This window comes from Lonchura striata, chromosome 6 (assembly GCF_046129695.1).
Source record: "Lonchura striata isolate bLonStr1 chromosome 6, bLonStr1.mat, whole genome shotgun sequence".
NCBI lineage: Eukaryota > Metazoa > Chordata > Aves > Passeriformes > Estrildidae > Lonchura > Lonchura striata.
This window is the reverse complement of record NC_134608.1, coordinates 12,759,060-12,772,175: the sequence shown is the minus strand read 5'-3', so window position 1 is coordinate 12,772,175 and position 13,116 is coordinate 12,759,060. Positions and strand designations below refer to the sequence as shown.

Here is a 13,116-nt window from a genome sequence, read left to right as displayed (position 1 = left end):
CTTCTAATTAAATAGGCACTAAAAACATTCGAACGGGAGAACCCAATTCAACTGACAAAAGCTTCTGGGGCAAAATATATAAATAAATAAATATATTTAGAGAGATTGAACCAGCAGTAGAGATTTCTTTTTTAAATCACATGAAAAAATGTGGACCTTCACTTGCAAATTCCTTGTCCTGGGGTGCCTCGAACACAAATAATTGAACAAAGATAGAGAGACCACAACCAGCACTGGCTGAGCAACACAGTGGACATCCAAGCAAACCTCCCAGCACCATTTGCTGTGATTGAAACTATCAGCAGCACATTTTCTAAAGATCACTAACAACTGTGGATGAGGCAGCACGACTTCCTCTGTGCATGACTGAACACTACTCAGCATCCCAGACAATCACTCTTATCTAGGTCGGAGATTTCCAAACGCAGTTTTCACACATGTGTACCCCAAATCCCACCAGAAGCCAGACATTTGGATTCTCCAGCACAAACTGTTGTGAGGGACTCTTGAGGGCCCAGTTTGTGAGTGCCCAGCAAAGATTTTGGAGTACCTGCAACTTCAAGCCATCAGAGTCTCAGTCTGCTTGAGAGCTGCATGGAAAATCTCCAGGTCCTGAATTAAATAAATGCTGAAAAACAGGAAAGGTAAGAAATGATGAAGGATGAGGGGAGGCAGGAACTGCTGATGGCTTTTGTTCAAAGAAGTAACCAATTCCTCAGAAGCAAGGACAGGGCTGACAGAATAAAAGGCTAATCAAGTCAGAGAGACAAGCTGATCTCTAAAGCTGGAGGAAGTGACTGTTGTAAATGTCTATATTAAAAAAAAAGGCACAATGCAGGGATTGTCACTAGATTATTAATCAACACAAAGAACTCACATTTCTTTCATTTCCACAAAATATTTTGGGCAACAGAAAGAATCCATAACCCTTGCCTAGGCTCAAGTACAGTGAATACTATGGGAGCTAAGAAAGGGTTAAGTAGATATAATCTCCTTTTTCAAGGGATGAAAATGTTTCTTTCAAGCAGACCTTGACCAACTACTGTCATAAACATGTAGCGTGCACTTTGATAAAACCTATTCTCTAAGTGTCGCAGACTGCAGCAGTAATTACAGGAAGCCATGATAACAGGTCTCCCTCTCCACAGAGCTGGCATCGCTCTCCCAGCAAACAGGCAATTCTGCAGACTCACAGCACACAACTCCAAAGTGAGAACTCCAAGTACACAAAGTACAAAAGCCTCACCTTCCCCACATTCTTTAATAAGTTATTCCTTCCTTCCTTCCTTTTCTATTTTTAGATGTACTTGCTTCCATTCCTACTAGCTGCTGGCATCAGAAGTAAGAGGAAACCAGGGTATTCAATTCAGCGTTACAACGATGTGCCCCCACGGAGACATGCAAGTGCATACTACACCAGTGAAGACAGAGGACAGCAAAACATGAGACCAGTTCCAGTTTGGTTTACTGGTTCCTGGGAGGAGAGAAGGCAGGGAAGCTTTCTGACTTTCTGATAAAACGCTCACCATTTGCAAGAACCTGTCTCGACATCCGTCTCGGGCCAGTTGGTCAGTCTGCCAAGGCTGATAAAGCAGAATTTCATTAAAACAGCATCCTCTGCCATACTGAATGCAGCAGCTAGGATAGAAAATTTAACCAGACCCTGGATTTACTGATGGCACCTCACCACACAGCACATTGCTACAAACCCTGTGCACCAGTGCAAGCAGATGGGTGGAGGCTAAGCATCTTCCAGGCAGCAAGGGAGCCTTCACTGTATGCCCTGAGCTTCACCCAGGACCTACACAGCACCCTGCAGAGTGCTCTTAGCCTCTTCCTGAGAATATTTTATCTTTCAAGACCCAGAGTTTCCAAGATACAAATTTGAATCTCTTGCAAAACTTAATATCTCACTTTATTACATAAATAAGAGATGTAAAGGAGCATTCTCATGAGATAGGGCATACTGTAGCCAAGTGGTACCAGTGCTTGTGGAAGGAAAAAGCTAACACAACAAAGTTTTGCCAGCTTCAGGGGAGAAATGAGGAGCCATTTCCCAAAGGCTTTACTCCTGACAGTCATTGCTGTGTCTCTGAATCCGTTGGTCCTCTCGCTTTACTTATCCAGCACCATTTAGGGAACTCCTTATTAAAACTACATGCACATTATCATGAATGAGGGCTGTGGGATTTGGCCCACCACAGTGAGAGTCCATAAACATTTGTGGATTTTGCCACATCTGTATTTTCTTTTAAACCCTCCCCATTTTCACCTCACCAGTCCAGAGCTTGTCATAGACCAAGTCTTGCAACTGAGCCATGCTCAGAAACACCCAGTGATTTCAAAGAGATCACTGGGTCTGAAATGATGGGGTCTGGTGACAATATGTCCATGTTCTCTTTGGCTAGCTTGGTGTGCCTTCATTTTCACTTTCTCCTCCTTGTGGTGATAAATCAGGCATCCAAAAGGAATAAAGGAAAAGAAAAACTGATGGGGGTAGGAGGCCAGGGATGCATGGTGAGTTATCAAGGAGCATTTTCTCAAAGCAAGGGAGAAAACAGCATGGAGCACATACATCCTGCGTGCACATGGATGTGGAGGAGAGCCTTTAATATGAATGACTGAGGAGGAAGGGCAAAAAAGAAGAAAATAAAAATACTTCAGATGTTAAATGCTATCCAATTAAGCTTAAAATAAACAGCCTAGAGAGATGATATCTTGATACTGGGGTATAACATTCAGCAAGGAGTCTCAGACATTTGTTTACAACATGGCACAAATGGCCCAGCAGTGGCCGCAGGTGACAACTGAGGGTGGGCAGGCAGGAAGGAGGGATGTGGAAATGGAGGGAGTCGCATGTCCTTTCCCACTTCCCATCCTCTTCCAGGGTGGAGAAGGAAGGGAAGTGGAGGGAGGAGGGCAGGTTAGGGAATTCTCTCTACCTTCCCCATGTGACCCAGCAAAGGCAGCTCTCCCACAGCAAAGATGACATCACTTGGCAGCACTACTGACCTTCAGATAGCAACAAAAAAAAAAAGTATTTCTATTACCTGACAACTGACAATGACATCCAAATGTGCCTGACGTCTCAGTCTGAATCTCAGTCTGAGTCCCGCCAACTGAGACTGCACGTGCACCACAGCAGGGCAGGCTAAGGCAGGGCGGGAGGGAGGCCAGTGCGCGGAGAGGTGACGTGATCACGGATGTGTGAGGGTGGGAGGAGGCAGCTATGGGAGCCCCCGGCAGGTTTGCAGGCCTGGACGGCCCTGGAGAAAAAACAATAGAAAAAACTGTCAGTCGGATCTAAGTTTGAAGGGACAGAGGAGGCATCAAACAAGCGAAGTGGGGGCTGGCTGCCTAACGCACAACACGCTTGGTCTGAACCCCTCTCTGGGTCCAGCTGAGGCTGGTGGGCTCATGCTGGGTGGGGGAAGAATAAGAAGAGACCTGGAGGACCTGCGAACCCAGGCTGAGGGCCTGTGTGGGCATGGAGCGGGGTGAAGGTGGGGGATGGCCAGCCCTGGCACAGAGCAGAGCCAGAGGCGGCGGACGTCGCCACCAGTGCTTGCTCAGGGACCGAATCAAAAGGGGGATAATTGTTTTATGGCTGTGCTAATGCACTGAGCTGACACAAAACTGGGCAGGCTTTCTGCCGAGCCGCTGCTGAAGCGGGCTCCACACACCAGCCCGGACAAAGTGCGGTGACTTAGAGCTCAAATGGCTTCAGCGAGGTGCCAGGAGCTGAGTTCCCAGAAGGAAGCCTTGGCGGCCATGTGCTGCCTTCCTGCTTGAGCTGCAGCCAGTTGTGCATTTTGCATGCCCCGATTATGCATGCTGATTCCCTACTGAGCTTGTGAGGAAGGGAACAACCTTTTTCCTGGTAGCTAAAAGATTATATTGTAACCTATAACCTTATTATTTATTTTTAACCCCTCTAGGAATAACCTGCCATTTAAAAGCTGTATTTAAGAGTTTTCTCCTGCTCCGCTGGAAATGCTGGCTCCTCCTGGCACTAGTCCAAACTGAATTCTGTGGCTTTGAAAAACTAAGATACAAGTCTTAAATATCGACATACACCTGCACAAATACAGACACACACATACAGAATCATGTAGGAGTCACGTTTTTGGCTGGCACAACTTAGCAGGCTTTAAAGGGAAGCTGAGTGAACAGCACCACTTTCCATTCATTGGGAATCCCAACCCCTCCATTTCAAACTATTCCTGCCACTTAGTTATTAGCTATTAGCTACTAATCAAGGCCAGTTTCTACATGAAGAAATGTGGTGGAGTAGTCACCATTAAAAAGTTGGCATTTGCCAACAGTTACCGCACAGTGGTAGATCAGAAACCACAGTTTCCCCCTGTATTTAGATCAGGAAATATGTGTGCTAATTGTGGGGTACCTTCTGGCAAATGCTTTCTTTCTAAATGGTGGCATTTCTGGCTGTGCATGATTGTGTACCTTGCAGATAGATGCAAACACCATGGCAGCAAGCAGAAACATTTATCTGTGTTCTCTCCAATCCTAGAAAAAACTTTTCCAAAAGGAACCTACACTGTGGCAGCAAGGAATAATATTTATCCATGCTCCTTCTGACCCTAAATATGCAACATTTTCCAAGGGAGTCTCACCACCTTGAGAGTCCCTATTTGGAAACCAGGCCTGCATGTTGATCTGACAGCTACACATGTGAGGCAAATGGGGATACTTCATCCTTGGCACAGCATCCAGCGCTCCAGTCTGCAAGGACTGCATTTGATTTTGGCATTTATCTTAAATGGCTAAGAGACCACCAGTGCAAAACATTTGTGTGAAGCTTTTGCCAAAACCACAAGTGAAGAGTCTAAATTCCCTGTGTAAATACTCGAGCTTCAAGCATCGAGGATAAAATTTGTGCTGTGTTTTGAGGACTGGTTTTAAATAGAAGCCATCTCTGTGGCTTGTGGGACAAGGAAGGCCTTTTTTTTTTTTTTATTTTGGGAGTTCTGTGTTTGACTTTTGTAACTCTTTGATCTCTCTGGAAGTACTATACAAGCAAGTATGATAACTGCTATTCAGATCCTACCTACATTGCATTTCTGGCAAGACCGTCTGCTGTGCCTGTGGAGACAGATGTTGGACATGGATTCTATGTGTGTAGGCACCACTCTACTGCCACTGTAACAGATATGAATAATGTTTGCTTTTTTCGTGGAATAAGGAAAGAATAGTACAAATTCCTTCTAATGACTTAACAATTGTATATTATATTCCTAACACAATAAAAATTGCTAGGCTGTGTTGAGCTGCTTGGGCACTTGTCCTTGCTTAGAAATTCATCAGCTTGAAATGGAGATTTAGAGTAAAACCACAGGGCAGCTACATCTCAAGTTACACTGAGATGTGTCTGTGGTTTCACCATGACTAAGGGTACAGGTCTTGCAGTCACTTGGCCCTCTATATATCATGATGCCTTACTATGGGTTTTGAAGGAGATAATCACACAGAGAAACTATATGAAGTCCACCAAATGCATCATCTGACTCCACTGCACAGGGTTTTAATGTGGAGGCCCATGGGCCCTTGCACACAACACTACCCTGGGAGTTATGGCCTGGTGTGTCCCATATGTCCATTGGCAATTAATTGAATGTAGTTTGCACAGCCCTGAGGTGTACAAGAAGATGCAAAAAGCTTCCCAGACCTTACTCAGCACATCTCTAGTGTGGAAAGGGAATAAAGGTCTCAGATAGGAGATTGCTTACCATCTGGTCAAAGGGATCCTGTAGGAGCCCCCCAGCAGTGCTACTGGGGGCAAAGCAGCAATCTGTTTTAACAAGGTACCTAACAATTTTAGCAGAAGAACTGTATGAACCAGATGCCAGTGAACAGATATAACTGAAACTATCACTTAGAACTTATCTTTCTTGTCCTCACCCTGGAGAAGAGAGGCTCTGGGGAAACCTTATAGCAGCCTCCCAATACCTGAAGGGGGCTGACTGGGGGCTGGAAAGGGATTTCTTACAGGATATGTGATGATAGGACAAGGGACAATGGAATTAAACTGACAGAGATAGGTGTAGATAAGGTTTAAGAGAGAAATTCTTTACTGTGAGGGTGGTGAGAGACTGGAACATGTTGCCCAGAGATCTGTGCTCAAGACCAGGTTGAATGGATCTTTGAGTGTCCCTGACCATGGCAGGGGCATCTGTTCCAACCCAAACCATTCAATGATTCTATGATTTGATGTTGTCCAGGACAGATGTAAATTTGAGGAAATCTAAAATTTGCTAACCTGGTATCACAAAAGAACAGATTGGTAAGGGAGAAGAAGAGTGGACCAAGAGAGACTCTGGTAGATGATCAAGGATTACCACCAGCACTCCCAAGTCCAGCACTAAGAGACAAATATCATGCAGTTGCCAGACAAGGAGACTTAAGTCTACCCCTACAAGCAAAGTCAAATCAGGTGATTCCTCTTCCCCTTTACTACCACTTCAAGGTTTACTTCTTTGTTACTAATCAGGATGGTCCTACAGAATCAGATCAAGAGGAAAATCATGAAGATGGAAATCATATCCAGTGGCCTCAAGAAAAGGCAGGGAGAAAAGGAGGGGTCCACCATTAGGTACATGATACCTCTTCATAGTTATAGAAAAAATAACACTTGTGTTCAAAAATACTCAGCTTGTATTTGATAAGAACATATTCCCATTTCATCTCTTCAGCTCCTCTCTGTGGGATCCTAGGTGTATTTTTTATCCCACGAAGGGTCTATTTAAAGCTGAAAATGAGGATGGAGGCTCTTCAATTTAACTGTTACAGATGGCGGACAAACACAAAATGACCAAAGATGAAAAGAGAGCTAGATTAGATAGATAGACAGACAGATGATAGATAAATAGGTATAGATAGATAGATGATAGATAGATAGATAGATAGATAGATAGATAGATAGATAGATAGATTAGATTAGATAGATGATAGGATCTTAAGGTGGTGCAGAGTGTTTTTTGCTCAGCCCACACAGCAACAGGCATGGGAGTGGAGCTGATCTTTGGAATTCTACATCCAATCGACCACATCACATTTTCAAAGAGAAAACACACCTGCAAGCCCCTGACTGCCACAAAGGGCATAGCCACAATCAGCAGCAAAGGGAAAGCAAACCACAAGAACTGCAGTGCAATCTTAGAGGCAAATATCCCATGTGGATGGGGAGAGCAGGCACACACATGCAGCATTGTGTTGCTCGGACGTCCCTGACACGATGTGTGAGGCTCGATTTTCCTCTTGGGTCAGCACTGGGAAATCACTCACCTGCACTGCAGATCTCAATTATATATTCTGCATTCATTCTGCATGGAAAGTTTTGCACACAGCATGAGTGTGAAAAATGCACAGGAACTGTCACCATGTAAATAAAACATCTGCATTGCTGATGGTAAAGGAAGATTTTGTTCTCGTACATTAAACAGGCTCAGCATATCCTCAGAACCTGTACGTGGCAGTAGCTCACAGGTGATGTTGACTCCAATGCACCACTAAGAGTAATTTTCTTTTTTCTCTCTGCTATTTTTAAACTTCTAAAGAAAATAAGGTAAATTGGACATGACCCCAGATGGAAAATGGAAAAGGCTAGATGATCCTGACAAAAGCCACAATCAAGGCATAAATTGCATTCTTTTGTTGCCCCTCTCCCAGAGCCTAGGCATAGCTGGCCATATGATATGGTGTGTGTAAAGCACCATGCTCCTCTGGCACATCTGCAGAAAAGTCCCTGAGCAAAACACAAAGGAGCCAATGCAACATTCAAAATGTCCCACCTTATCATGGCTTAGATCAAGGGAAGCAATCTTAAATTAAGAGACCTGGCTTTACATCTCATGTCACATATAACTGCAGGCAATGTAGCTGGTGTGTCCCCAGGGGGGTTGTGTGCTTGGCTATGTGGGTGCCTGGGTGTGGATCCATGTACAGGCAGACAGGCAGGTGCACAGGCAGACGTGTGAGCTGCTTAACAGGGCACAAACCAAGTTTTTCTATGTGTTTCTCTGTGTCTGTCTGGTGATAGAAAATCCAATCAATAGCTGGTTAGAGAATAAAGCTCGGCTCCATTATTAAAAAATTCTCTTTCAATAAAAAGAAAAACATCTGTTCAAACAGTGTACGGCTACAAATTTGGAGTGCAGGCTGAAGCATCATCACTGCCCTGTGCCCGTCATGTTCAGGGAAAATACTGCAGATGTTCTGAGGGGAGTTTTACATGAACCATTGCAGCAGGTCTCCAAAAATGATAGACAAATCTATCCACTAATCTCTCCAACAGATTTTCTTTTTTCCAAGCTTTTTCTAAAACAAGTTGTCTTATGTGCATCACGCCCTCTCCTGTGGACTGTTCCCACCTGATAGTATCGTCTCTCTGCCGTCTCTTTTTGCAGTCACCAACAGAATTGGGAGGCAAACACACACAAGCACACACACATACACACACAGAGACACACTTCTAAATACACACAAGCACAAACACTTCCAACAGCAACCAGCAGAGCAATGCCTGCACACCCTGCAAGGGGCAGATACACACAGCATCCCCCAGGAAAGGCAGAACAACTCCCTGGTGTGGGCAGACCACACACTCACGCCCTGAGTCCAGCACTCCGGCACACACACCTGCACGCCAGCCTCGCCTGTCCCCCCAGCGCTCGCACGGCGCTTTGGGAGAGGTTCCCCCACACTGGTTGTGATGCTTAGGCTGAAACTTTGATGAAGCTCAAAATGCAAAAGTTGCACCAGGTAGAGAAGAAGGAGAGCAGGGAAGAGATTCCTTCTTGTATTTTGCTCAGGGATCTTTTTTCATTTTGGCAGACAAGGATTCCCTTTGAATTGATACATTTCTTTCTCCCAAGAATTTCAAATGATAATGCATAAATGAGTCATAGATCAAGAACAAGACGTGGTGAGCAAGGAGGAGAAAGAGTGTGAGTGAGGGGCACTGGCACAGAAATTTGACAGTACCCCAACTCCCCCCCTTCCTCCCCCCATGCCAAGACATTAATTCTCACAAGTCGGAGAAAATTACTATGCATGAATGCAAAAAGCATGATCAGGAGTAATTAACATGGCTTCATATGCAAATTTTATTAATGCAGAAGTACAAAGTCATTATGCAAATGAAACTTACGTCAACTCTCTTGACAAATATTCATTTCTAAAGCTCAAGTTTCTCCCTTCTAATTTTTTTTTGATTTTTGGTGTAAAACCAAAAAAAAAAAAAAAGTGATGAGGACTGCTTGACAAGTTTGCAAAGTTGTTTTTCAACCGGAGATATTTTATTCCTGCATTGTTGATATATTTTTTTTTGTTGTTGTTGTTGGCAGGTACACGACAGCTCATGGAGGAGAGCGGGAGGATGGGGGACGCGGGCTACCAGCAGCAGGCAGCCAATCAAAACGCCAGCGGCTGTAATGAGCGCGATTGATGACTGTTTGGCTTTACTGCAGGGTAATGAACTAGAATCCAGTCTGAGGAGGGAAAAAATATGAATATTCATGAAGCTGTGCTCCTGCCTTTGATGATTAAAGAAATTTTTAATATTCAAATAAGCGCTTGCCAAGTGATTAACAAAGAACAAGCACGCAGGAATATGGAAATGGAGCTGTGGAAGATTTGGGAGTCACAGTCTGTGCAGAAAAGACAGCACAAAATTTCATAAACAAGATAGGCAGATAACCTAATTCAAATCGGAGCAAATAAAGGGGGGAAAATCACCTTCTTTTTCATCAGTTTGGATATTGTATCAGTCACTTTGTTTTAGAGTGCAAAGGAGAATAAAATCAACCAATGCAATAAGATGGGGGGGAAATACTCAAACCCTGAGAAACACAACCCAGCAATTACTAAGTAAGAATCCTGGGTCAGAAACCGATAGGAAAATGATGGCTAAGGCCACCCTCTGCTGTGGGCTATTGCTTTTCAAAAGCAGGACCCTGCCTGATGCTGAGAGCCTCCTGGCTACTGAGAATCGCCAACTTGTTGTATACAACAGGCAGGAGTCAAAAGTATCCTGAAATCACCAAGACCAGTCCCTGCTGTTAAATCCCTTTCCTTGGATAAAGGGCACACTGCAGGGCTTGACTGCTGTCTGGGAGAGGAGGGAGTGCAACAGAAACAAGAAATATTATTGCCAGGGAAAAGAAAGCAAGGAAAAAACTGAAAAGAAGGATGCAAGGAGGTCTCAGCTGCCCACCCTGGCAATCAGTTGGTAAAAAATGTGTTTTCCATGTCTGAGCCAGAAAGGTCCTCCACTCCCCACAGATTTCTGAACAGGAATACAAAAATTCAGTCACATTATAAAATGTCTGATAAGTTCAGCCTCTCACAGTTTAATAGCTTCACTAAGGAGTCACACTTAAGCACATAGTAACAATATTAGCTGCTAAAATGACTTTGCAGTTAAAATACATCTAATTAGCAGCCAGCTATTTTTTTTGTTTTGTTTTTCTTTGAAAAACAGTTAACTTCAGGGCTGTATTATACCAGAATGAAATGTGGTTGAGCTCTTTCTGTTACTCAAAAGCCAGAGTAAGGATATCTTTAAAGTCTTAGGGCACTGGAAAACCAACTCACCTTTTTGTTATTAGATGCTGGGGTTTCACAAGCCTGTTTGCCTTTTCTGCAGACCTTTAAAAACTCTGGTTAATTATTTATTTAAAAATCTAAAGAAAGCATAGGCTAGATACCATTTAATACTTAACTGCTGTTTTCAGAATGTAAAATTTCAACTATACTTAAAATAAAAATAATAACAGTAGCAGCATGAAGACAATGCTACAAAATGCAAAAAATGGCCATGATAAGAACCTTCAAAGTTGTCATGAAAACACATTATGTAGCTAATGGGATTTTTTTCCCCCTATATTTGCTTCATTTTTGGAAATACAAAAATATTCACTACTGATGTATCACAGAAAAGAATGGGAGGAAAAAAAAAGGAAAGGAAGGAGAGAAAAAAATCAAAGAAATGCCTAAATGTAAGAAAAGATAAGATTAAACACCATGCCGAGGTATTGCTGGGAGTCTTTGCTCTGAATAATGCCAAGACCTTTCGAAGATGTCTGTTGTCTCTGAGTGCGTGTGGGCGGGTGAAGTGTGATATTACATAACTCACACGCGGCAGCGGCTGTGCACAACCGTACTGATTAAAGCGCTTGACTGTGAAACCCAGATCTCTATTTCCTGGGCTGTTTGTAGCTCGTGTCAGACCTCTGAACACCAAAAATGTTATCCTTTGTCTACAAAATTCCTTGGCTTTGTTTTAATCAGTGCATTTTCTTTTTTAATGACAGAGGAGCAACTACCAGCTCCTACAGTTGGTTGCTTTGAAGCACTTCTTAAATGGCCATTAAATTCTACCATACAAATATGAATACTTAATATTTATTCCATATTTTTATTCTTTCTTTAAAAGTACCCCATTTACACATTTCTGGAGAATAATGATACTTCTGCAGGGCAAGTGAACATACATTTCTGCATATGGAGTCAATGGGGAAAAGCATTAAGAGTCCATATTGTAAAAATCAGCCCCTAAATTTAAGTGGTTTGAATTGAGCATGCAGCTGTGGTTGCCTGTCAGTAGTTAGATGCTGTAATAATAATAACAACAACAATAATAACAATAATAATAATAATAATAACCTTTTCATTTCTCCAGTGCCTTCCACACAAAGATCTGGAAGTACTTTACAAAGATAAATAAACTGACTTTGGAACACCCGATGTGGTTAATAAATATCCCAACGTAACTAAAGAGCATGCAATTCCTCTCACAGTGTAAAAATCTGTGTTATGTCACCCACGTATTTGCATATGACATTTTGGAGGCTTGGACACCAAGGGCAGGCTGGGGAGAATTTTACTTACCTTGAGACCATGTGAATTCCTGGAAGTAGCCTACACTATGCCTGCAGGACTGTTTTGCCAAACACCCTCTTTTAGAAAACAGGGGTGGGGATTGTCTGTGGCCCCTCTCTGGGTCCAAGGTGAGTGGTTCTCAGGGGTATCCAGGTACCACATGGCAGCATCCCTCAGGTCCAGGTCTCCACAGGAGCTCCTGCAGGACCACCTGTACCCTCCTCCCACCTGATGCTCATCTAAACTTGTTCCACACCCCTTGTATGTACTATGAACATGAAAAGAGAAAAACTGAAATATCTTGGCTCATCCCAATGAAACACACAAGAAAGAGGACTCTTGCAACCCAAGGCTTCATTCCCTACCTCTCCCTCCTGTGTCCTGTGCCCACCCCACCAACACAAGCCTTTGCCCCTGGAGGACAATACCCCTTTGTGAGGAGAGCAACTGAGTGCAAGAGCAAGGGAAAGCAGGGCAGGATTTGGCCTAAAAACATCACAAGGCATGAGTAAATAGGACATATCAATAGATGTGCTAAAAATATAACACAGGAAACAAGGGAGTTTCCTCATCTCAGGAGGGTGGTTTTGCAGACCACTGGGCTGGGAAGAAGGCTGGGGTGCACACCTGAGCCACACAGGCTATGGCATATTCACTCCTGGAGCTGAGCTTCCCTTCTGACCTTCCCACTGACTGCCTGTCTGGTCTGTTCAGCCCCAAAATGCTCTCAAGCAGAGCCCAGTTCTCACTATGGGAATGCTGAGTTTCTAACACAAGGATGGCCTGATCTGAGCTGCAATGTCCAGAAGCTACCACAATAAACTAACAAATAATAATAATCACCCTGATTTGTAGAGGGTTCTTTTTTTCCCAAAAGGCATAAAGGAGACACAATAGACAGTTCATCGATTTTCCCAATTTTTTTCCCTAACTCTTGTAATTAAGTTCTGGGGAGTTTTCAATGGTTGTAAAGATCCTTGTGGGTACTAAAAATTATTCATATTTCTATCTACCAGCGAGTATTTCTGATGTAATTGAAACGTATAACTACCCCAACAGACAACTGTAGCAATTTAACAGGCCTTGAAATAAATATAGTAACTCGGTGGATGGAAAGAGCTGCTTCCAAAGGGCAAAATTATACATATATATATATATATGTATATATATATATATATATATATATATATATATATATATATATATGTACAGCTAGAG

General features: G+C 43.2%; 1 protein-coding gene across 6 annotated transcripts in view; it reads right to left on the bottom strand.

Moving 5' to 3' along the window:
* Positions 1-13,116, bottom strand: part of BCL11B (BCL11 transcription factor B) — a 91,999-nt gene that overhangs the window by 45,810 nt on the left and 33,073 nt on the right. For 4 of the 6 annotated variants that reach the window (XM_021549657.3, XM_021549659.3, XM_021549660.3 and 1 more), the window contains exon 3: positions 3,051-3,266. The exons of the other annotated variants lie outside the window; for them this stretch is intronic. In XM_021549657.3, coding sequence (XP_021405332.1) covers positions 3,051-3,266 — 216 coding nt within the window. The remainder of the gene's footprint in view (positions 1-3,050; positions 3,267-13,116) is intronic. 6 annotated transcript variants of the gene reach the window in all.